Source organism: Notolepis coatsorum (assembly GCF_963971535.1).
Source record: "Notolepis coatsorum genome assembly, chromosome: 1".
In the NCBI taxonomy this organism is placed as follows: Eukaryota; Metazoa; Chordata; class Actinopteri; order Aulopiformes; family Paralepididae; genus Notolepis; species Notolepis coatsorum.
Genome location: NC_140165.1, coordinates 235,146,672 through 235,172,174, shown reverse-complemented (window position 1 = coordinate 235,172,174; position 25,503 = coordinate 235,146,672). Strand labels below are relative to the sequence as shown.

Genomic DNA, 25,503 nt, shown 5'->3' with positions numbered 1-25,503 from the left:
ATGCGTCATCCAGTGAGTACCAATGAGTATATACAACGATGAAAGTATTGGCTCATGAAATAAAGACAACTCGTTTCTAAAATCACCGGACTGGATTTTTTATTCAATAACTTTTTTTTCCAAACATGTACACAGAATCTTTAAATGATACAGTATATATACATACACATAAGTGTATTCTTATCTAAAAAGTTGAGGGCCATTGGATACTGCAGCTGTGCGTTTCGAGAGGATTAGGTTCTGGACGTCTGTGTATTGAAGGAATCCACACATGGGCTAGTCACTGGTAAACAAACATACTGTATTATTGAGACGGGAGTGCCACCAGTGTTTGCCTCGACAGCAAAGCTAGTTGGGAGAGGAGTAGATTGTGCAGGAGCTGCCAGGTGAGTGGCACAGTGATATAAACATTAATGACATGGAGAGCAGCAGTACCTTCCTCATTGGGAAGCAGTGCAAAATAAATGTTATCAGTTAAACGAGTGAACCTGCTAAACACACTAATGGCTAACTGCACATTTAAAGGGAAAGTTTGGATTTTTGGATAAAGTTGTTTGAAATGTGTGTGGCAGTAGTGTAGTCGAAGGAAAGCTCTTCTGGACGTGGTTCCGAGCAAACAGGGAAGCTTTAGGCAGGCGGCAAAGTTTTAATCCACACCACAACATGCAGGCAAAGTGTTCGCCACCTCCAAAACTAAACCACGGCCCTCCAGAATTGTGAAACAGCCAATAGGTGTGTGTTGAACACATCAGGAAAAGAAATAGTGGCAAGTGATAGCAGAATTCAAAGGAGGATGATGATTTAATGTTAGAAATAGGTAACCCTTTTGCCTGCACTTTGATTCCAAGACCATTTGCTTTCCGATTAGCTCGGAAACAGTCCAGAACTCCGGCCGTGGGAGTCGGCAAGTCAGCCAACAGCTTGGCTTCCACTACACTACAGGCAAGTATTTCATACAACTCAATGTCCAACATTCCTAACTATCCCTTTAACCCTCTGATGCACAATTTATTCAAAACCTTTTAATGCACAACATGAATAAAAAAAATGATCAGTGTTAATTTTTTACCCATGTCGTGCATTTTGTGTAGTGATAAAAAAAATTATGCACAAATAAAATGACATTCAAATAAGTGTTTTGTGATGTTAAAACAACTTAGTTGAGGAATTCATTAAATAAGAGTAATAAATCATTAAAGAGTAATAAAATGCATAACATGCAAAGATATATATATATAATTTGCTTGGGTAATTTTTGACCAATATATAGTTATGCATTTTATTACTCAATATTTAATGGAATAGTAATTTTATTTTTGCATAAAAAACATTTTCACATCACTACCTCAAAGATGCACAACAAAAATGACTAGTAACTACAGGTAATTTTGACCCGTGTTGTGCATTTTGGGGTAGCGATACAAAATTGTTTAAATAAAAAGACAAAAAAGATAATAAATTAACATTAATTTGTGATGTAAAAGAAAAAATAATAATAATTAGTTGAGGACTCAATTAAATATTGAGTAATAACATGCAGAAATACAAAACAAAATAATTGGCACAGGTCATTTTTGACCCATGTTGTGCATCAGGGGGCAGAGTGAATCTGGAGACGATCACTACAGCCTCCAAACAATATTCATCTTTTACAATCCTTTAAAATGAAAAGATTCTACTTTTTAAAACAGTGTCACATGATGCTTTTAAAAATACTGAAACATGAACATGCTGCCGTCTCTCCAATAAGATGCTCTCAGCGGTGTACACAGGCCAACAATACAATTTTAGGGTTTAAAGAGTCATACGTTGCTCTTGTGAAAACCGAACAATCAATCCCATTACACGTCTTTGGTACATACCAGCTCCTTTATCCCATCTGCTGAGTATCATACAGTCAAAATATTTTAAAACCAAGCAGCTCCACGTGGAAACATCAACAGTTATGAGGGGGCTTTGCTTTACCCAGTAATGGAACCCATGAACGGGCGAAACGGACAACAGAAATTAGGATTCTTTTCCAGTTTTTCGTAATTTTTTTCATTACCAACACAAGAAGAAAAACCACCCAATTCTTGACTAGGTTGGTCTAGGTGATCTCTTCCCACCTGAACTGCACCTTGTGTATCCTGAATACATCTAGGGGAAGTTTTGGGGAGAGGGATCCCTTAAGGCTAAGCATGAACGAGAGCCTGTCTGCGCGCTGGAGGGAGTGGTGTGGTCTGTGGGGATGGTTCAGGTCAGATGGGAGGTCGTCAGGGCCACGGACAAACGTCTACATCATCCCCATCTGCATTAGCGTGTTGGCATATGCCATGGGCTTGACATTCGGATGAGGCTGTAGAGGGGCAGAAAGAAGAAGAGAAGCAGAAATTAGATCAAATATTAAAAGGTATAAAATACTAAGATGAACTTGCAGGCTAGAGCACTATTAAGGTATCACTATTACACAATCAGAAGTCAATTAAGGTATCCTTTAATTTATACAACCAGAAGTCAATTAATGTATATTTTACACAATCAGAAGTAAATTAATGTATATTTTACACAATCAGAAGTCAATCGAGGTATATTTTATACAACCAGAAGTCAATTAGGGTATATTTTATACAACCAGAAGTAAATTAAGGTATCCTTTATACAATCAGAAGTCAATGGACCCATCTCAAGCCCACCCTCTTTTTTGATTCTCCAATCACAACTGTTGCTTCCCTCAGACAAAAGTTTTTCTGTGGGAAGAAACAGTTGTGATTGGATAAAAAAAAAAAAGAAAAAGAGGGCAGGGCTTGAGATGGGACCATTAATGTATCTCTATGATACAATCAGAATTGACTTTAGAGATGCAGGCTACTGACCACAGCAGCGAACTGGTGAAACTCTGGCTTGAGGTCGGATCCCCTGAGATGGATATAGGCTCCTTTATTTCCCATCTGATCACTGGGGGGGGGGAGACAAGACAACACAACACTAAGTGAACTTGAAAAGCATCAACATGTTGCTAACTTGCTACTATGACGATGCGGCTACATAGATCCGTTTTCAATGACGAGTGTCCGTTTGTTGGACATATAGCCAAAGAATTATGGTGTGGAAAACCTGATCAGCCATTTCATATGTTGTTGCAGAGGGAAAATATGCTTAACACATTGAGTGCCAACGACGAGAAATCTTGTTGTTGGCCGCCATGCGTTGAGTGCAAATGACGAGAAATCTCGTTATTTCTTTCATTAGCGATATCCATTCATTTTTCATCAATCCAGCCTCACGTTATCATTGGGACTGTCTATGAGCTCGAAAAGAGCAAATACCGCCCCCTATCGTCTCCCGGATGGTATTGCACTTATTGGAATGGACTCAATGAAAATGCATGTGAAAAGAAAACTCCGGATTCCACATTTTACTTCTCAGGCATGTAACCGGAGACTATTGCATTCATTGGGGCAACCGAAAGCAGCATGGATTATGTGTTTCGAGGTTGGATCAATAAAAGCGATCGATATTTGGAATGGCGATCAGGAATTGGAATAATCTTTTTGCAGAACATCTGATGTGAGGTAAGGACTTTATTTTGCCAGTTTTGGGGTAATCGGATGTTTTTTTTCACATATTTCACAACGTGTCTGTGTTCGGCTGTGTGTGCATGTATGACGTTAGCGCTGACCAGGTCATAGATAATCGATTTTTCAGCCCGCTTCTCTAGCGTGCATAAGTACACATATACTATAGATAATCTAGCGTTTATTTGAAAACGATTCATAAATCAGCCGGAAAATGACAACGTGTTGTGTGTATTCCACTAAAGGGTGATTCCTGCGGAATCATATATATATATATATATATATATATTTTAGAAATTTCGTATTCAAAACGGAAATGTACTGATGAAAAAACAATCAGTTTCGTACATGTTGACTGCAAGCAAGTCATTGATAAGCGACGGGCATATTAGACACAGCCATAATTTAAGATATAGTTTAAGCGTTCGCAAATGTGCTCGACCTCCCATTGACTAAAGCGCTGGCACTCAAGTGATAAATAGCCCACCCCATGCTGGCAATCAAAGTGTTAATAGAACTTTCTTTATAGAGGAACAATGCACATCCGTTTTACTAGAACATTTACAGACATAACAAATAGAAACAGAACTTTCACGAGCCTCAGAAGTCGTGTAAATCTCACGTTTAGCGGGTCACATGCCGTCTCGTATCAAAGGCTTAGACAAATTTGATACAACTGATTACCACATAACAAAGCCCGGGGGAGGGGCGATACCACAAGCACAGGCTGAGCCTTCCAAGCAGAAAACACCCGTTTCCAAACTGCCACCGATCAACACGTGTTTGGCAGAAGCTACATTCACACTGCAGGAAAAAGTCAGCTCATATCAAAATTTCATGACAGTGTGAACAGCACAAATCACATGGAATCTGACCCTTTCAATTTAGACTTTTTTTTTTAATATATATATATATATATATTTCTTTTTTGTGTTTTATTTTTTAAACAAACATATAAACAAACATGACAACACACGATAAGATATACAAGCATTATTAACAGTGCACATCCTATGAAATCACCATATAGTTAAATGTCTTATACAGGATATACCCCCAATACCTGCTATCTAATACCCTACACACATATGCTCTAGCTCGTACCCCCCCCCCTCCCGGACCCCCCATTGGATAATCCATCAATTATCCCTCGCTCCTAACCAGACACTACCATTATATGCTAGCTTTTATTTTCTCCACCACTTCTAACCACATTGTCATTTTGGATTCATTGAGACCCAAAATTCTAGCTGTAGATATTTCTTGATAAATCACATCGAGATATGTAATAATCCAGACCTTTCGGCACATTTTTTCCGGTTGGAACCATCGTGATGCTATCAGCTTTCTAGCCACTGTGATACCCGATAAAACCAATCTCTTTAGCTGTGGATTTACTGCATACTCAAAAACATCATTCAGCAGTAGTACAGAGGGGTGTACAGGTATATTCAGAGTTAAGAGATTTGATAATTGCTGGGTCACCTCTTTCCAGAATATTTTAACTGGTGGGCAGTCCCAGTACATATGCATAAATGTCCCCTCGTCCCCATTTGTACATAAGGAGCATTTGGAGTCTTGTTTAAGACCCATTTTTTTCAGTCTTATAGGAGTCAAGTTAGTATGTCCTGTGAATATAGTTAAGATTTATTTGTTGATGGTCTGGGTTCCTTGATGTAAATCGAACATTTGCCCAGGCTTCTTGCCAATCAAATCGCTTTCCAGGTCTGGTATATCCCTCCTCCAGATGGAGTCTAGGTGGAGGGTTTCATATGAGGACGTTAGTAATTGATGATAAGCAAGAATTCAGCTCTAAGGCTTGCAGTGTGAACGTAGGTTAAGCTAGTAGGCCTATCTTTTAACACTGCAAGCCTTAGTGCTCAATTCAGATGTATTGCTCACGCATGCACAAATGAACAATAACAAAGATGGACGTAAAACATGCATGGACACTGAAGTCACAGTTTATGGTTTAATGTATACGTTGAGGTGCAGTGGAGGCCAGCTAATTATTGAGCAGTTAATAAAGGGGGTGAGGAGGAGGTGAATGAGAGCAGTTTCCTCTTTCTATTATGCTTTAAAAACAGACCAGTTATGATACGACCCCTCAAGTTCATTGCACAGAAGTATCTCCCCAAATACTTATACGGTAAACTCCTCCCTGTCCCTCCATACCTCCGTCACAGCTGTCTTCCATGTTTGTTTTCCAGGGTTCCCACAGACATTGCAAAAATCAAGCACTTTAAGCACTTCAAGGACCTTGTGCGAACGCTGGTTTTCACAGAGCCAGCACAGAATTGCGACTACCATCAATCTTGTGCGACGTAAAAGTTGCATGAATTCTGACGTTCAGACTGAGGTCGGATTGCAAAGAATTTAAACCCGTGTCAGATTTAGGACCACATATGAATGGCTGCGTTCACACTAGTGGTCTGCAAGGGCCTTGAAATGAAGCCCGTGCCCAGCCCGAGCCCGTGAACTTCAGGCCCTGCCCGAAAATAAGCCCGACTCTAAATAACATTTTAAGCCCTAGCCCGAGTGAAAACCTGAATTATATTACTTACATTTTTTATTTTTTTTGTATTAGTTTTAAATATTCAAAACACGGTTTTATATGAACTTAAAACAAAAACGAAAATGTTCAATAGGTCTACCTAAATAACAGATAGTGAAAACTAAAGAAGCATATATATATATAGCCAAATATTAAATAATTTTTTTGTTTTAAATATTCAAAACACTGTTTATATATTAACTTAATAAATAAAAACGAAAATGTCCAATAGGTCTAACTAAATAACACATATCACGCTGAAAACTAACAAGCATTCTATAGCCTGTTTGGCAAATGCCTCTATTTCCCAGCGCTCACGTTAGACTGACACGGTGCCTCGTCACAATCAGTCCAAAATCACTGCTAGGATGCTACCGAATCCGATGTCGCGAGTATACAGAGGTACTGGCAGACAGACTAAAACATTAATGTCATCATCATGACACAAAAGTATACAGAAAAAACTTGACAGCAGCAGCCAATTATAATAAATAATTCAGGACTCACCACGCTGTTGACGTCAGCAACAAAAACGGTCTGGCGTTGAATAACGTTAACAAAACTTCGCCAACCAGCTGCTACATCCAAGAACAAATTAAAACGTTCGCCAACTGGCTATATTCCAACTTCAACAAACAATTGAAGTTATTGAACCACTTCGGTCTGCTCTTGTCCACCATCCACCGTTGATGTCCTGTTCAGCACTGTTCTAAAATTCTCCCTGCGGTAATTACATCCAAATGTTTCCAAAAATCCAGCTTTCCCAGACGCATTGGGAACTTTCAAAAGCTCTCCCTTTCCCTAATTCCATATCTGTTAACTTATCCATCGAGACTCAGAGACACGCTCTGACTCTCTGATGACAACTGGCGCAAAAGAGAAACCGAAACTTAAGGTTATCCTATAACCCTAGTTATACGAGTATAGAGAGCGCACAATTAAATCAAACTGGTCAGACTACTGCTTGACCTTACACCTAAAACCCACCTTACCCCTGCCCATTTTGACAACCTAGGATGGCTTAGAGTAGACAACAGAGTACAGCAACTTGCAATGGGTCTGGTCTACAAGATAGATACACTACACCACTAAGATACCCATGTACATGTCGAAATACTTCCCAAAGGTCAGTGAATTCCACGACCACAACACCAGAGGGAGTTCCACAAATCATGTTCAACCCAGATTCGGCTCAATCAATCAATCCAGTGTGAACTGGTCACTGCTCCTGAACTGACCCACATGCACAAATTAACAATAAATAAGATGGACGTAAAAGTCACATGAATGTTGCATGACTGTTCAGACTGAGGATGCATTGCAAAAGATCAGACCTGTATCTGATTTAGGACCACATATGAAAGTGGCCCAAATCAGAATTTAAAAGATCAGGTTCCATGTGATTTGTGCTGTTCACACTGTTGTGAAGAAGAATCAGATACGAGTCTCATACGAGCAAAAAAAAAATCTGATTTGAGTCACTTTGGCCTGCAGTCTGAACCTAGCCCTAGAGGGTGTCTTATCGCACGTCTCCACCGGCCGCGAGAGTCTGATGGAACGGACGAGTTCAGACAAGCGCTTTACTACGCCCGTCTCTCCGCGGTGAATTGCGGCGTGCGGTCTGAGCGGTGTGTTCCGGAGTTGGCCAGGGGTTTACCTACCAGTAGTTGGGTGCAGAGAACACTGTGATGCACTTCCCTGAGTGGGTGACCTCATAGCCCTCGGCCTTGACCTCGTGACTGCGAATTATGAAGTCCAGCTTGTTCTGCTCCAGGAAGCGCTCCGTCACGTCCGGGCCAAACTGACAGCTCACCCCCCGCTTGCTGACCGACCGTCCGCTCTGCGTGACGTACGGAGTAGGAGAACGTGATCAGAATAAGGATATCTTTTATTGATCCTTAAGGGGAAATTCCAGTGACATACACATACAGCTCATACATACAGAATGATTCATTATCTACATTTACATTAGCACCACACATCCAGATAATCCCATTTTGAAAAAAATAATAATAAGGAGTGAATCTGAATGAGAAACAAGGGCACTGACCTGAGGCTGTGGATCTGACCACAGGAGGTCACACATGGGACCTGAAGAGGAGAGAAGGGGGGGGGGGGTGAGAAACACCATGTTCAGCCTGGCTGGGGCTAGTAGCCACGGTCTAGCATGGTATGGTATGGTTGGGTTTGTGTCTCCATTGTGTTTCTTATAAACTCTCCGGTTGCTAGGCAACCTTTAAAAAATGCACACCACCAACTGTGGTACACAGGCTAAACCATAATGATCCAACAGTCCCAGCTAACTTTGGCCAGGTTTGACCAGGTTCTAAAAGACAATGGAGACGCTCACGGTGTGCCAGACAGGGCACAGCACGGCTAAACCCTGGCCTGTGAAAACAAGGCATTAGGCCTGTGAAAACAAAGCATTAGGACTGACTGCACATTCGGAATTAGAGCCTACCGGAGTCTGGAGGCTGTCTGTTCCTGTCGATCTTCCTGAGGTCTTCCAATGTGACTCCATCTTCACTGAAGAGCCCCCCATGCATCACCTGTGTGAACCAAGCAGGTAAAAACAGACATTTTAGACATAGCCTAGAAGTGGGAGTGCATTGTTGTATTGAATATGCAAGCTAGCTTCTGGGTCCCAGAAAAAAAAGACACTAGATTGAGAAAGTCTTTCAATTTCCATAGTTTCCATTCCCAGGCCTGGGAAGCTGGCTTCAATTAATTCAGTCCCATTGAACTTAAGGCGCACCAAGCATCCTGCCCTCTAGTTTTCCACAAAACACAGGATATCTTTAAGAGTGTTTATTAGGAAGACGTGCAGAATAATGTGGATAGTCAACTGAATATAGATGCTAAGAGACTGGCTGGTGAGCATGGATGCACGCTGGGGTTTTAAGCGCCGCTCCACGAGAGGGGGCGGACAAGAGAGCAGTCGGTCTCCACGTCATGCATTCCCATGAGAGATTCAGCTCAGTGACGGGGAAGGGCGCGCTCGTCCCCCACAGGGGGAGATATAACCCCTTTTGGGATAACAAAAATAATAAAGTAAGCAAAAAAACAGTTTGAGCCACCAACCATCATCGAAGCTATGAGAATGAATCCAGAAGTTTCTGTGGTAGTTGTAACTGAGGGGTACAATTCCCTGACTGTATTGATAAGTATGGTATCATTAAACCACTACCGCTTTATGTACTTTAATTACTGCCCATACAGTACATGATATATAAATATGATGAACACTTCCCACAATGAATCGGTTCCACACAAAGGTGTAATCAAGTATTTATTGCAGCAAAAGGTACATAATATACTTCTCTGTATTTTACTTTGGATGCGCTTATAAGGCAAAGGAATGTGCGTAGGCAAATCAATAATGAATGTCCATTCTCTGGTTACGCAGGAGGTAATTATACAACCTGAATCTTAGGGAATTATATCTATGGTACACTAGTAATATATAGCGGGAGATACTGGAAGGGTCCCCCCGGTTGTAAGCCAGCAGGGGTAGAGGATCTGTCGGTAGTAGAGAGTCTGGTCAACGATGACTAAGGAGACTCCCAAGTACAGGAGACGGTGCAATAGTCTCTTGATCCACAGACGAATACAGCTGTTCTCCGTAGACTGTAGCTCCACAGTGAAGAAAGCTAGCCGGCCTCAGGCTCTCTGAGGCGCAGACTCGACTTGGCCTCACAGGGTAAATCCCACACGTGTAGGCGTCGGCGATTCTCCGCTCCATAAATCACAGGACCAAAACAAATATAATCCAGCCGCAAAGGGCTATGTAGTCGTCGGGTAGATTAATCCAGTGTACATGTCCACACGGTTCTCGTCTAGGTCTCCTCGGGTGAAAGCGCCATGAAAGCAGCCCAGCCTGGATAAGCACTCTAGCTGGTACGAGGAAGCGTTGGTGATGCTGGTCACTGTAGAACTTTAGCCGCACGATACACTATACACAAATAGACTATTACTGACTTAATAGAAATATGTCGCACTCGACGGTATAGCGCCAAACTCTGACAATTCAGTTATTAATTCGCACGCGGTCTCAATGCTCTATTTTGGGGCCAAACAGGCCATACTTCACCGCACGGAGTATCGTGGGTGAGGCTTCAACTTATTGGGTAACTCTACTTCTGTATTCACCTGCGCCATATTTATATGCACGGCGAACAATCTAGTGCCAACCTCATTTCTGTCTCGTATCCCTGGGCAAGGCCGGGCATGTACAGACATGTCTTGACGGTGACTTTGAACCTGACTCCGGAGGCATGGCTCTGGCGCCTGTGGACCGCTGTCCAATAGGAGAATGAAATATTATGGTCTGGGCTAAAGGGATATTCCGTGTATATGTACAAGGAATATACAAGGGATATCAAACGATATACAAATACTATGCAATATATATCAATCAATAAATATATATATTCGGTTTAATCTGATCCTTTGTAACAGTAGTTATTTCTCCAATACAACACACACCCACAAATGCAGAGGGGAAATTAATGGAAGATGCCCCGCCTGTCTGCAGAGTATGCACCATCACTGCCGTGATAATTGAAGGAAAGCACGCACACTGCATGCCGTACTTGCATGGTCACTTAGGAAGAAGACTGCAGTGGGTAATGGGTATAGCATTTACATTTAGCTTACGGTAGTTTTATCCAAAGCAACTTACAAGTTATGTACAACAAGTCAGCAGGAAGGGTACAACTCGTTAAGGGTAAGTAAGATTGTTCGTCAAACAGTGTTGAACTTGAGTGCTACAGATTTGAGTGCATATTAGCATAGTTAGTAGGTAATATTATACAACGGCATGCAAATTTCTCGATTCTGATTGGCCATTCACACGTCTTTATTGGCAACAATCCACGGTCCTGGGCTCAGGACCCGCCCACAACCGAATCACATACCCCTCCCCGGCTCACTCCGGGAGAAAACAAGATCGCGGACAACAAATGGTTATGTTGAAAGCACCATAACGACTAAATATGAAGCGATTCTGTCAAGGGGAATGTGTTAGTCCTTTAAACAATGTTGGATGATGTAATTGATGGGTCTTGACTCAATCTAGAACAAAAGAAAAATCGCGGATTGATTGATAGATTAATTGATTGATTTAAATTTCTTCCTTCCTACTTTCTACAGCGTTCTCTCTCACACTGTCCGACGCTGGCGTACCCACAAACACACACACACATACATACACACACACACACACACACACACACACACATACATACACACACACTGTGACACACACACACACACACACACACGCACACACACACACACACACACACTCCTGTCTGCAACAGCGGGGGAGTCAGACTGAGAGAGAAGCAGCGCTGTTTTAAGTGAGCATGGTCTATTGAATTGATTGATTGGTTGATTGCTAATTTTATTACTGTACCCCTGGTTTCCAACTGGTTAAGTTTAGGCTAAAAGAAATAAATAAAAAAATAGGGCGAAGAAAACGTTTTTTTCCTATAGGGCAAAGAAAACGTTTTAATAAATTTTCAATCAATCATTCCAATAATACACAGTTGGATGTGTTAGTTGGTTGGATGCACTTCAAGCTGCTTCCACATGAGGCAACTTCTCTCAATCATTCCAATAATACACAGTTGGATGTGTTAGTTTGGTTGGATGCACTTCAAGCTGCTTCCACATGGAGTTGTGGGAACTACTTTTTCTGGCGGATGGTTTTTTCAATAAATCTTCGATTAATGTGTGTTTATTGTATAGAAATAAGGTTGGATGAATCTGGCAGTTGTATAAAAGCTTTACACCACGTGCAGTCGTGATTTGTGACCAATAAACCATGCCTAGGGGGGTCTAACGACCCTCGGCTGCGCCTCGGGCCTAACAACCACCCCTAGGCATGGTTTATTGGTCACAAACCACTCCTGCGTGTGATGTAATGCTTAAATATAGGATGGTAAGATTCCTATAGCAGAGTGCATAATAGTAAAAGACAGTACAAAGGTTAGTCGTTTTTTGTTAATTTCTTCATTTCACATATTTATTGGGTTGGTGCTGGATAATAATTAAAAACTGACATTTAAAACACAGTAATCAAGCACTGTTATGGAGATAATTACAACTTGAAAATGGTAATAGGTATTTTGCCAAGGTATATATATCACACTGCATATAGTAAAACTGGTAACCATCCCTCGTGCAAAGACGACAACAATAAAACCAACAATCACATTGAATTAATATAATCAGGGAACAAACTTTACTTTTTGACTTAACAGCCATTTGGCTGGTAGATTTTAAAAACTACCAGCCAGGCAGATTTTTTACTAGCCAAAAATCCAATTAGTATTTATATTGTAACGTTTGGCCACTTTAAATCATTGAACAGAGAGAGAGAGATGTAAATAGCGGACATCTGTGCTCTACTGAGTGCACCTTTCTAGTCTAGAGAGAGAGAGCGCTGATTCCCCGTAGCTGAGCAGGGTTGCATTTTGTCAACACAAGTTGGAACCCTGGAGGAAGCGATATAAGGAAACGAATTGCTCCGCTAATCACTCATGTTGACCCCGCCCCCAAGTCGCTCTCCGTTTGCTCACCGCTCACCTTGAATCGAGCGTTCCCCGCGCCACATCGCTCAGCAGATTTTTTTTTTTTTCACCCTTCTCATTGGTTGAAAATGGCCTTCATGTTTGTACATCGCTAGGGATGGGTACCGAATTCGGTACTTTTGAGGCACCGAACCGAAACACGTCGGTACTACCGAGTATCGAATCAAGTGAGAAACCGGAAAAAAAAATACGTACGTTTTTTTTTTTTTTTTTTACTTTTTTCTTTTCATGTCAACGTTCACACGCACAATATATGCTTACCTAGGATTTGACTTGATTCAACAACAAAGCAGTCGGAGCAATGACAAGCCGAAAACTGTCGAAATTGTAGTTATTTGAAGTTTGGATTTTTTTTTACGACTGAGGTAGGTAAATTAAATTTCTTGAGACTAAAGTACCGAAAAAAGGTACCGTTGGGTACCGGTATCGATTCATGTGAAAGGTACCCATCCCTATACATCGCCATCTGTTGCTTTGGCATTGTACTACATGTATATTACATCAGTGTTAAACCACTGTGAGCGGCCTGGAGGGAGTGGATTGGAGTGGAGGAGAAGCGGTAGATGCAGTGTATTTTGTTAGCCGCCAGGTGGCGGGCAGACCTTAAATTCTAATCGCCAAAGAATAAATCTACAAACCAATGGCGCTGGGCGTGTAACTATTTTGTACCCCGATTATAATATATATGATTTAACAACGCTGTCACTCACCAATACTTTGGTGTTGATACACTGTGCAAGAGGCAGCCACTGGAAGACCTCACTGAAGAGCTGGAACATCTGGGCTGTGTACTTGGCTTTAACCTCCCCCTCAAATCCATACATCTGGTTCATGTTGTCCGTCTCATGGTTACCTGGAGCCGCATGGAACGTAACATATTAAACTCATCCACAGATCTCAAACTATTCTTTGAGCAAGGAGAACTCCAGCTGTGGGTGAATGTTGAGGACAGAGCCACCTGTAGCTCTGATGAGATTCACATGCAGCTTCATCATGAATAGTTATCAAGCGATCCATTCCCCCACCTTATAGACGCTGTTCACTTCCAAAACAATATCAAAATCTAACTTCAGAGATTAACTTTAGTGGAGCAACATAATCCATGGAGATTTGTGTGTCGACAGAAACTTCGTGTGACCTTGCATTAATGAGCGTTCAAACTAGGGGTGGACGGTATAAACGGTATGAATTTGCTCTACGGTATGGATTTTGACTATACCTTCATTACCTTGTAACCGGTAGAGCAGCTCTAAAATAGCAATGACGTCATGTAACCACAGCGCGACTATTTCACTATTTGCCCCTAAAAATAGATAGAATTAGTCATAGATAATAGATATGTGCAAACTGGAAAAAGTTATTTAGGAGGCTTCGCGCAGTGGGCGTGTCAACACGCAATTGTCATTTCATAATAAACACATATCACTGCGGCGCACATCAAGTTTCAATTTCAGTTCCTGGCATTTTTAACCAGTGGAGAAAGGTAAGAGATTTCCCTATCGTTTTTCTTATATGAATTATTCTACGTTAATAAAACATACCTGGTGATCAACTACAGTTTGCTGTGAACATTATTATATGTGTGTAGTGTTCTGATAACGACGGCTGGGCAGCGGGAGCTGGATGCTGGATTTTGCGAGAAGCATGCAGCTGCAGAGCCGCAGAGCTGGACAGCTGTGCCTGCACAGTGCAATACTCCAATTCAGCCATTGGCAATTCAGCCGTTTGGTGGGGGGCGCTGTTGAGCGGGCCTGTGACCGGACCTGAAAGCGCCCCTGCTCTGCGGCTCTGCAGTTGCATACTATTGGGAGCAGCACGGAGTCTCGACTCGGGACTTATTTTATTTGGAATATAATGACTGTATACGCAAAAGTAGCCTAGTTTTAAGTTAAAATATTATAAATCTACATGCCTTGAGGATGTCACTCTTTATATAGCCTGCCTATCAGGCAAAAAAGAATTCTAACGGAAACACTGATACCGTGATATATACCGTTACCGTCTATGCTTCAAATTATACCGTGATATACATTTTAGACCATACCGTCCACCCCTAGTTCAAACGTTTTGTGAATAAAAAGTAGAACTTTCAAGAATTCAAAACAATGTGCATTTTCTCTAAGTCCTCAATGGACAAGTGTGACACAAAACAACCGTTTATGAGGAGAGGCCAAACCAAGACCTTCTGACACACAAGGCTCCCAGATGGATTTATTTACACTAAATCTGGTATCTCTGAAGACTGTTAGGAATTGAATGAGAACTGAAATTGCATTTATAAGGGTAGGGAAATATCTTGCATGATAACTGCATTGGTGATAATGCTACATATGAACTTCATGTAGGGGGAAGGCATTCACCCATGAGTTCTCCTTCAAATATATATGTAGTTTAGCAACTACATGTATGACTGTAATCATATACGCGATGTAACAATCAGACAAGTTTAAAAATACATTTGACTGGCCGGCCGTCATACTGACACAATTGGCAGTGTCAGCGGGAGGGAAGCCGGTGGGTGGTAATCTGGTCGTTGTAAACAGCGACTCCTACAGGTCGGTCAGGGCGCCTGCACAGCGAGGGAGGGAAATGGTGAAGGTAGTGTGACCTCCCACGCGTTACACTTCACCAATGAGAGTCCTCGCTGCCAGTTGAAAAGAGGCTGCTGGCTGTCTCCTATGTATCGGAGGAAGCATGCGATAGGCTTCAGGGCTCCCTAGGGCTCCCTAGATCGACCAGTGGGGGGCACATGCGCGCAACGACAAGCAAGGGCAGGGGGGAATTGGCATAACAACTAAATTGCGATGGGAGGAAAATACAGAAAAATAGGAGAAAAAGTGGATCAAAAATACATTTGACTGTAGAAAAATCAGGCTTGTGCCTTGAACATGAGAGCAACTCAGTATGTGTAGCTTTTAAGTGTGTTAGAAGAGCATTACTGCTGATGCGCGTGGCATTACACATGCGCAACATGTGGACACAAACAGATCACTCACCCCTCAGCAAAAAGAAGCAGTCCGGGTGAACCAGCTTGAAGCCAAAAAGAGTAAGAATGACCTCGACAGAGAAAGAACCGCGGTCCACAAAGTCTCCGTTGAACAGCTGGATTCTGCAGTCAAGTGCCACGTCTCAAAGTCGTTTTCAATATGACATATTCCACAAGAAGAAAACCGAGGGATGTGACAATATATCGCAATAAGAACAGTCATCGTTGAAACGAAAAAGTGGAAGTTGATATCAAGCTCATCTAGTCAATTATACATTTATCTAATGATCAGTCATGCCAGCAAAACTGTCCTGAGAAAGTCAAGAGTCAAACTCCTTGTTTCATGGAATGATTTGGCCATACCATGTTACTATGTTGTTGTTTTTTTTACATATTTTTACCAAGATGCGTTTTGTTGTTTACATATTACAAATCTTTGTTTCAGTAATTCTTTTTTTTCATGATATTGATATGATATCATGATATGAATATTGTGATAATGTCATCACAGCCTCAGTGAAACCAGTAGATTGAGCAGCTGATGAGAGGTTTGATGAGAAAGGATACGTAGGGGTTGGTCGGTGAAGGTAAGCCGTTCAACTCGAAGATGTTGAGGAGATCATAGAACTGACCGTGGGTGTCTCCGCAAATCGTTATCTTTTCAGTCTGTGGTGGCGACACAAAACAGCAGCGTTTGTACATTCCAGACAGAAACATGGATTCACACACTTGTTCTCCCATTAAACTTCCAAACATTTCCATAACTTCATACCAAATAGACCATGTCTTTCAGTGTAACGAATGTAACTGCTACAACATTATAAATATGTCTGTGCCCTACGACCACTGTAATTTATATTTACAAATTTACATGAATGATCAAATTATGACCACAATTTTAAAGTTCCTTATGTATGGGCATTTCATTATTTTCCCAAGCATTTCATTCATTTTCAACACTTTTCCAGGACTTTCACAACTGTGAGAACCCTGCAGAGGAGACTGAAGAATGTCCAACATCGTTAATAGTTCCAACAACTACTCACCTCTTTTAAAGTGATTTCAACAAGACTTGGGAGTTTGGATAGCAGCTCTTTCGCTTGGATCAGAATCTGAAACGACACGTGTTAAAAGAACAATGCTGCATTAAAAAAGAGCTCACAGCGTTAGTGGAGCAGCTCAGGGCCTCTGAGGGCGGGGCGAGCGATGATGTCAGGCTGCCCATTGCAGCTGATCCAGTGCTTTAGGTTGCTCTTGCCAATACTATCCAGTATTGGTGCGTTCAAGGAGATTTCTTACAATATAAACGTACCAGTTTTTGGCTGAGTTTTGAATGGTCCTATTAGGTTTATTTATCCATTTATTTATTCTACCCGTTCGCCGTTACCCTTCGAGAGACCCTTTTGTCCTCTCGCCAAGTCATTATTGTAAATACGAATTTGTTGAAATAAAAGGTTAAATTAATTAAATAATTAATAATAATCAATAAAATAAAACACCCGGTGGTTGAGAGTCTGAGATTTTAATGAAGGGAGGGGCTCTAGGATTCAGTGTAGTAGGGGGTCTGCCTCAAGTTCAAGTTTGTTTTATTTGTCACATATAAGGCCCTGTCCACACGAGAGTTTGGATTTAATATGACCGAAGTTTGAAAAAATAAAACTCCGTCCACACGGTGAACACAGGTGGACAACCGTGTATAACTGCGTACTCACGGCAGAGCTGGAACCCAGCAACCGATACATTTAGTACAATGTAATACAATGCCAAAGCAGTAGGCGGCGATGTTGTTCAGACATGAAGGCCATTTCAACCAATCAGAAAAGACTGAACGCTCACTAAACTTCCTGTTGGGTCGCGATCTGCCATTAATTTACTGAAGAAGAAGAAGTAAACTTCCTGTTTAGAAGCACAGCTGGACCCTATTGATCATTTTGCCAACTGAACATATATTTTCAGCAAAGAAAGAAACTGCAATAAACAAACGGATACATTCACTGTGTGTTCTGCCTCTCATTTTGTTGATGAAACAAAACCATCAGCAACACAATTTACCACCAAGAGCGGATAGTTTAGTCTCACAAAAGACCGCCGGTGTTGTTAGCTACATGCTAATGTGAATGGCTATATCCATGTATAGTATATAGCTTAAATGCTAACGTAATGTGGTAACGTTACCGATATGAAATGGATGTAAACGTTATTTAACAGATTGCAGAATGGGTACAATACAATACGGCTCAATACAAACAATTGTTAAGGGGATGCAGTCTGGACTGGGTTCCTTATAACAATAACTTGACAACACATGAGTTTAGTTTAGCTGCAGCTACATGTTTACTCTGAGCGTCAACAGACATCAGTCGATCACAACACTCTTCAACACAGACGATACGTTTCGAACAAAAGTTTGTTACAATCATTTTCATATAACGCTACTTGGGACTGCTGTAAACACTGGTGTAGTTGGCTCTGCTATAATCTCTCTACCCCGCGGTCTGCCGTGAACATGGGAAATAATTGCGACAGCTCTGCTGTAAACACTGGGAATAACCTCGGTTGCTATGCCCACACGCAACTGCAAAACCGCACAACTCCACCCTGGCCACCGGTTTCAAAAGACCGCGGTTGCAGTGTAGCAAATCCCCGGTTGTGTGTGGCCGAACAGTGCAACTGCGCACATACAATCACGGTTACATTAAACCCAGCGTTCGTGTGGACGGGGCCTCAGATACATTATAGTGAAATGCTTGGTTCTGTATGACCCTCCTGAGATTGTGCCAGTTCACACAGTAAAAGAGTAAAGAGACCAAACACTATACAAAATATACAATATACAAAACTAAAATGTACAAAATGCTAACATTTGGTAGAAGAGGTAGTGCAAATGTGTAAGAATAAATATGGTGTAATGTTTAAAAATAATTTTACAACGCTATAGGAGAAACCCTGGGATGGTGTTTCAAGTGGTCAACAAGTTCATTTAGAGGCTTTTTGAAGAGCCCTTTCACTACCACACTAAAGAAGGTTAGCCATTGCACTACGCAGTACAGATGGTTAACCCTTTCACTTCTACAGGTGGTTAACCTTCTGTAGTGTGGTAGTGAAAGGATAACCTTCTGTAGTGTGGTAGTGAAAATATTAACCCTTTGTAGTGTGGTAGTGAAAGCATTAACCCTTTGTAGTGTGGTAGTGAATGCATTAACCCGTTGTAGTGTGGTAGTGAATGCATTAACCCTTTGTAGTGTGGTAGCGAAAGGGTTAACCTTCTGTAGTGTGGTAGTGAAAGCGTTAACCCTTTGTAGTGTGGTAGTGAAAGGGTTAACCTTCTGTAGTGTGGTAGTGAAAGCGTTAACCCTTTGTAGTGTGGTAGTGAAAGGTTGACCTTCTGTCATCAGGGGTGCGTTGCTCATGGGACGGGGTTGCACGCCGAGCAACCGGCTCTGTGAGCAGAAGCACGCACATGCACGGATGTGCACGCGCATGCACACAGGAATGCGCTGCACTCGACTGATGCGCCAACTCGCCAAGTACCCACCTGGCTACTTTGCATAACAATAGCTCAGGTCATCAGGTGTGTTGAAATACGTCCTCAGATACAGTCACACAAAACTTGTGAATGAAATGTGTTACATTCCATTCCTAGAGGCAATTAGGCATGGTCTTTAGTCTGTGCGCACGCGAGGGAACATTTATGCGCAAGCACGGGAGCGTGCGTGCACGTGGCGTCATTCAAACAGTGCAACCCGGTATGAAATCACCAACTGTAGTGTGGTAGTGAATGCACCATTAACCCTTTGTAGTGTGGTAGTGAATGCATTAACCCTTTGTAGTGTGGTAGTGAAGGGGTTAACCTTCTGTAGTGTGGTAGTGAAAGCGTTAACCCTTTGTAGTGTGGTGGTGATAGGGTTAACATTCAGTAGTGTGGTAGTGAAAGCGTTAACCCTTTGTAGTGTGGTAGTGAACGTGTTAACCCTTTGTAGTGTGGTAGTGAAGGGGTTAACATGATAGTTTACCTGATAAGCACACTTTCTGTGCAGCTTCTTCTGTTCCTTGAACCAGTCCATCATCTCCTTCATGAACTTCATCGTTACCTTCCCTTCTTCAAGCTTGGGTCCTGTATACTCATCCTCAATCGCTGCATTAGAATATAAACTTAATTTCAAAAGGTGCACGCGTGACCCCACAAGGTGTGATCAAATACTCAAAAAAGGTGTGTGTAGAACAGTAATTACCGGGTCACTCGAATAGAATGATAGGCGTGACGTGTGCATTCATCTCCATAGTCTGTCGTGCTACAGCTGTAATGCTACTTTGGCTATTCTGAGCTCTGGTTTGTAAGGCCCATGAAGCTATACATTCTGATTGGATAAAACATGTGCAAACCATTTAAACAACAAGGCAGCAGGGCCTCAGAGCAGGCATATTTCCTGCGGTCCATTTTCACATCTTAATTTCTTTCTTTGTCCTTCACCCTTGCAGTCAAACTGCCGCTTGGTGGTTTTCAAATAAAATCGCTATTACTGTTCATTATGCTACCCTCAACAATATGAGAAATTGCTGCCCCCATTAATAATGTCACTCAGTCCTCCTAATCAGCTAATGTTGCTGTTAGCTAACATTAGCGCTGATAGCCAGCAAAAATCTTAGCTTATTATGTCACCAAATGTTGCAGCTAATGCGAAAACATTTTATTAACACTGAATAGTGCTAGCTGTAACATTTGATAACGGACAAGTAGCTCTAAGGTTTGTAGCTCATATTACCACTAACTCCAGCTAACAGCAAAAGAGATGCTAGATGCTTTGCATTGTGGGATAGATGGACCATTTGTAATGGCTTGAAACACAAGGACAGCTGAACGTAATACAGTCCCCCATTGGTGCATTCTAATTTCCCTAATGTGTAGGGCTGTACCGAATGCTTCGAAGCTTCGATTATAATGTTGACATTCAAATTCTAAATCAACTTTAGAATTTTTTATTTAAAAAAAAATAAAACCCTTTTTTTTTATCTTTTTTGTATGTCTATTCAATCTGTTTAAACTAGGGATGCTCAATATTGGCTTTTTTACCGATACCGATATACCGATATTGTCCAACTCTTAATTTCCGATACCAACCGATATCACATTTTAATGCCGATATGGGCCGATAATATCGGACATCATTTCTATAGAAATGTTAAAAAAATAAATAAAAAATTTGAAAACCGATACCGATATTTTCCGATATCACATTTTAATGCCGATATCGGCCGATAATATCGGACATCCCTAGTTTAAACCAATAGGGTTTTTCTTCACAGTTGCAGATAAAGTTTAGGCTACACTAATATTATAATATAAGACGTCACCATCACTTTCGTACCAACTGTGCCCTTATTGGATTATTTATGCTGACGAAACTGATGAGTTATATTCATTAAAGAAAGTTGATTTAATTTTTAAAAAAAATACTAATTTAATCAGATTAATCACTTTATTCAAATTGAGGATTTAGTTTGAGTATAAAAAAAATTAAGTACAATTTTTGTTCTTTCTAAAAAAAAATTAGACATTCGAAGCTTCGTTCGAATACTTCAATAGAAGCTTCTAGGGATGCCCCGATCGATCGGCCACCGATCGTTATCGGCCGATAATCAGTATAAATATGCGATCGGTGATAATGCTTTATTTTAGCTGATCGTCAAAACCGATCTCACTCGCTGAGTTCCGTCTCAGACACCGGGTGGTGCAGCGTCTGCTCATCCCTCCAGCCCCTCCCGCACGCATGTAAACACGGGTCTAGTCTAGTGAGACGGGAGGACGGCGTCTCCCTGAGCTAACGTTAGCTACCGTTACAAAATGACCCAGTCAACTATTCACTTTTAGTTTAATACATGATGAGGCATTGTCTAGCCGAACGGTATCTTGCCGGCTAGCTACTGATAGCTCCTGATATCAACAAATGCTCCAGCAATAGTCTAGTAGAGACGTGTATGATACCCGTTAGCTCACGTTAGCGCAAGTTAGTTCACAGTTCAAAACGAAATGTCCCATTGAACTAAAATATACTAAATATTAACGTTATATATCCGGCTAGCAGTAGCTACAGATAGCTCCTGATATCAATGTCTTATAACACTGATTCGACGCATATTCGAGCTGAGGGCATGTTGAATGTGACATGACCAAAGCACAGTAACGTTATATCAATAGGGTCCAGCTGCAGCGCAGGAGAATCCTGGCCGTAGCTCGAGGCTACTCGAGTATAGGTCCAGCTGCAGCGCCGGAGAATCCTGGCCGTAGCTGGAGGCTACTCAAGTACACACAGACAGTGGAGCTTGTTGCGTGGTGGCGATGTCTCGCAGATAATACAAGTACAAGTCTAATTATATAATATATATATTTTATTTAAAAAAAAAAAAAAAAAATTATCAAATAATTTGTAATTTTTTTTTAATCAAAAACGATCGGTATCGGATCGGTATCGGTCGATATGGCTCACGACGATCGGTGATCGGTATTGGTGGCAAAAAACGTGATCGGGGCATCCCTAAAAGCTTTGAATGTTAAAAAATGACATTCGGTACAGCCCTACTAATGTGTAGATGCAACATTTAAGAAAATTCATCAACATAATACTCACTCATGTTCTCGATGTCTAGAGAGTCCACAACGGATTTTTTGATCTGGTCGCTGGCGATGGCCCTCTCAAAGGCCTTCTGTTTCACTATCTTGTTGCATTCCTGATACTTCATCTTTGCATCCTTGTCGTTGGGTCGCACCTTCACTACCTGTTGGAACATGGAAATTACACAAATGCGCAGGACTGTCCAGGCCTAAAAAAAAAAATTTTGGTTCCTGTTGCCGACCGACCCTGCCGATTTAGGTACGACCCAAATTATTTTATGAGTACAAATGTTTTTTTTTTAAGTTAAAATAGAAAAAATAAATTGTTAAATTGATTAATTGATTTAGTAAAATCTTTGTCAAAAAGTGCAGTCCATGTCAATAATGAGAATATATAAAAAGCAAGTATTTCACAAACAAAGAAATTCCCTATCCATAGTCTCAGTGGAAAAAATAAAAAATAAAGAAATAAATCAAATATATTCCCTACCTACCCATGGCCTTAACTGACAACCAACAGGAACCAACATTTTATTTTTTTGTTAGGCCCCATTAATTAGCTGGTTACTGGTTTGGTCTTAGTCAACCAAGAATTTGTTAAGTCGATTAGCCGTTTTTATACTTATATCCATGCCGAATAATACACTATATCCTAAAACATCATACGCTCCTGGTAAGCATTAAATAAGAAGTCCTTCTGCATTGAAGGAAACACAATTTAACAGATTTGTGAATTAAATCAACTGATCCATGACTTATTAGTCGACTAAAAATGTCTTTAGTAAAAGACAGACCTACAAATTATGTCAAACAAGTATATCAATATATGGTTACTAGCTACAAGGGAGACCCAAGGTCAATATAAACACTGTGATGTAAACATATAAATGCTTTTTGTTCTATGCATTTTACACATCCATAACTAATATCCATGCCAAGGATTCAACAGCACCATCTCATGGAGGTATGTGTACCAACTCTTAGGTTCTGCTGTCAAAACCCGGCCTTGCACAACCCCGACGATCAGGACCACGGCTTACAGTAGCAGGGCGGCTCTGTTGGTGCCACAATTCTGGTGTATTTATAATATGTCACCCACTGTGAAAATAGCACTAACAACAAATAGGACACAGAATAGACAAGTGGTATGAGTCCTTCCAGACTGGATCTAAATGGCATCATCAGTGGATTAAAGGATTACCCACACAGTGGAACGCGTAGGCTCTACGAAGATCCTAACTTGAGATGACGGATCAACCTTGTTTTCTTGACAGAAACGAGGGGAAACAAACACCGGGCATTCACGTTTTTAATTTCCTTTTGAGGATCGCTCAAAAATCATATCTGATGAAATGAGCACCAGAATCCTTGGCAGTGGTATGCGTGTAGGTGGACACACTGTCTCTCTTACCGTTTCATAGTCCTTAAGTGCAGCTTTGAACTTGCCTAGTGCCATGTTGGAGGTGGCACGGCGGTAGTAACCCTTGATGTAGTTCTTGTCTATCTCCAGGGCCTTGGTGGCGTCGGCCAGGGCATAGCCGTAGCACTCGGTGCGAAGGTACGCCAGGCTTCTATTGCTGTAGTAGACGGCACTGGTTGGATTGAGCTCGAGAGCCTCCGAGTAGTATTTGATTGCATTATCGTAGTCTTTATCTGGAAAACAAACAAAATGTCACATCAACACTGGTCACAATGTGTTCACGATGGGTACAATACCCTACTGACTGACAGAAAGGACCAATTAGGGCTTTGGTGAGCATATGCCAATATGGAACTATGCCTGCATGGGGTGAAATGCGCCCAACACTAATTTAAGCGAGGGAGTGTGTTATAACATACAACCTCCACTACTGTTCTTCTGCTTTTATACAACGGTTATTTTCAATCTAATTATATATTGTGAATGAAACACAGATAGAGTTTTGATGAAGAGTTAATCCTGCTCGGTATGTGTTGCCAAGGAACTCCTAGTTACGATGTTAGTTACACATACACATAAGACACCACGTTTTTAGTGAATCCCATGATGTTATATCAAATAACACAGAGACGATCAGATTGCTTCGTTAGAAAGTCAGCCTGAATCGGTCTGATTGGAGTGCATTTTGAAAGCTCCATGGACCTTTAACCAAGGATATACATCTGTATACCATACTTAAGGAGAGACAGAGGAAGTTGTAGTGGTGGGTGATGACAGTGTGTCGAAATTACAGGAGTTCAAAGTGCTTATCGTCCACGACGAGCCTACGTAATGCTCTCCTATTGCCTATTGTGTTCATATCCCTCAGACACAGGGGGAACCATCATCCACATTCTATTGCAGAATAGAATACCTTCCCCTGCATCTGCTTCTATTCATCACAGTGTCAGTCCTATTCATGCCCACATGCAGCAGGGCCCATCCTCTCGGTCTGAACCCCTATTTTACGGCATACTTGGGGTAGTAGTAGGCAGTAGCCCATTCTAAAAATGATGTTGATACGATCAAAGATGATCATTTCTATTGTGGAACCCAATTTGTAAACAATGCGATAGTTATCGATCGTCTCTAGGAAATGGCTAATTGACTTGCCATTGTTTGCAATATAGGTTGCATAATAAGTTGCATTAAATTAACTTTGCCTTATTGATGCGCCCGCTGGCTAAAGACATGTCTAGGGACCGGGTTTGAAAGTCATTATTTATCCTGCCCCGCTAAAACTAAAAGAGACAGTATCTAATAATAAACTAGCAAAGAGACAAGCGTCTAATGTGGGTCATATGACTATTAGCCTGATATATCAAAGAAAGACAAAGATGCTCTGACATTATGAGCACGTCAGCGACACGCGTGACAGCAGGCTAACTACTGCTGACTCCTGGTTAGCTGTGCAGCTAAAGCTAAAGCTACTTCCAGTTCCAAGCCGCTCCAATGAATGGGGATGTAGCATGTAGCATGCTGGCTAACACAGCGTTAGCTAGCTTAACGTTAGCAGCCGGCTAGTCCAGATCATGGCGTGTGGTGGAACATTATGGAGCATGTCGCCCCGCTAATGACAGGGCATTTCTCATTCCGCCGCATATTCTCGTTAAAAGACGTTAACTTGACACGATTGACAAATTACCTTTAAAGTAACCATTCGCCTTCTCCTTGAGTAGTTCTGCATTTTTATCTCCCTCCGCCATCTTCTCACTGCCGTGTACAGTCGCGTGCGCCATCG

The 25,503-nt window shown here is 41.4% G+C and overlaps 1 protein-coding gene across 1 annotated transcript; it reads right to left on the bottom strand.

Annotated features, from left to right (window-relative positions):
- Positions 1-800: 800 nt before the first annotated feature.
- Positions 801-25,503, bottom strand: ppp5c (protein phosphatase 5, catalytic subunit). The gene is made up of 13 exons (XM_084321815.1): positions 25,408-25,503; positions 23,715-23,956; positions 22,320-22,467; positions 19,707-19,828; positions 16,740-16,805; positions 16,261-16,359; positions 15,704-15,809; positions 13,418-13,560; positions 8,573-8,660; positions 8,162-8,202; positions 7,773-7,951; positions 2,856-2,937; positions 801-2,338 (listed from the first exon to the last, which is right to left on the bottom strand). Exons 1-13 carry the CDS (start codon positions 25,499-25,501, stop codon positions 2,276-2,278), a joined length of 1,473 nt encoding a protein of 490 aa, XP_084177941.1. The 5' UTR covers positions 25,502-25,503; the 3' UTR covers positions 801-2,275.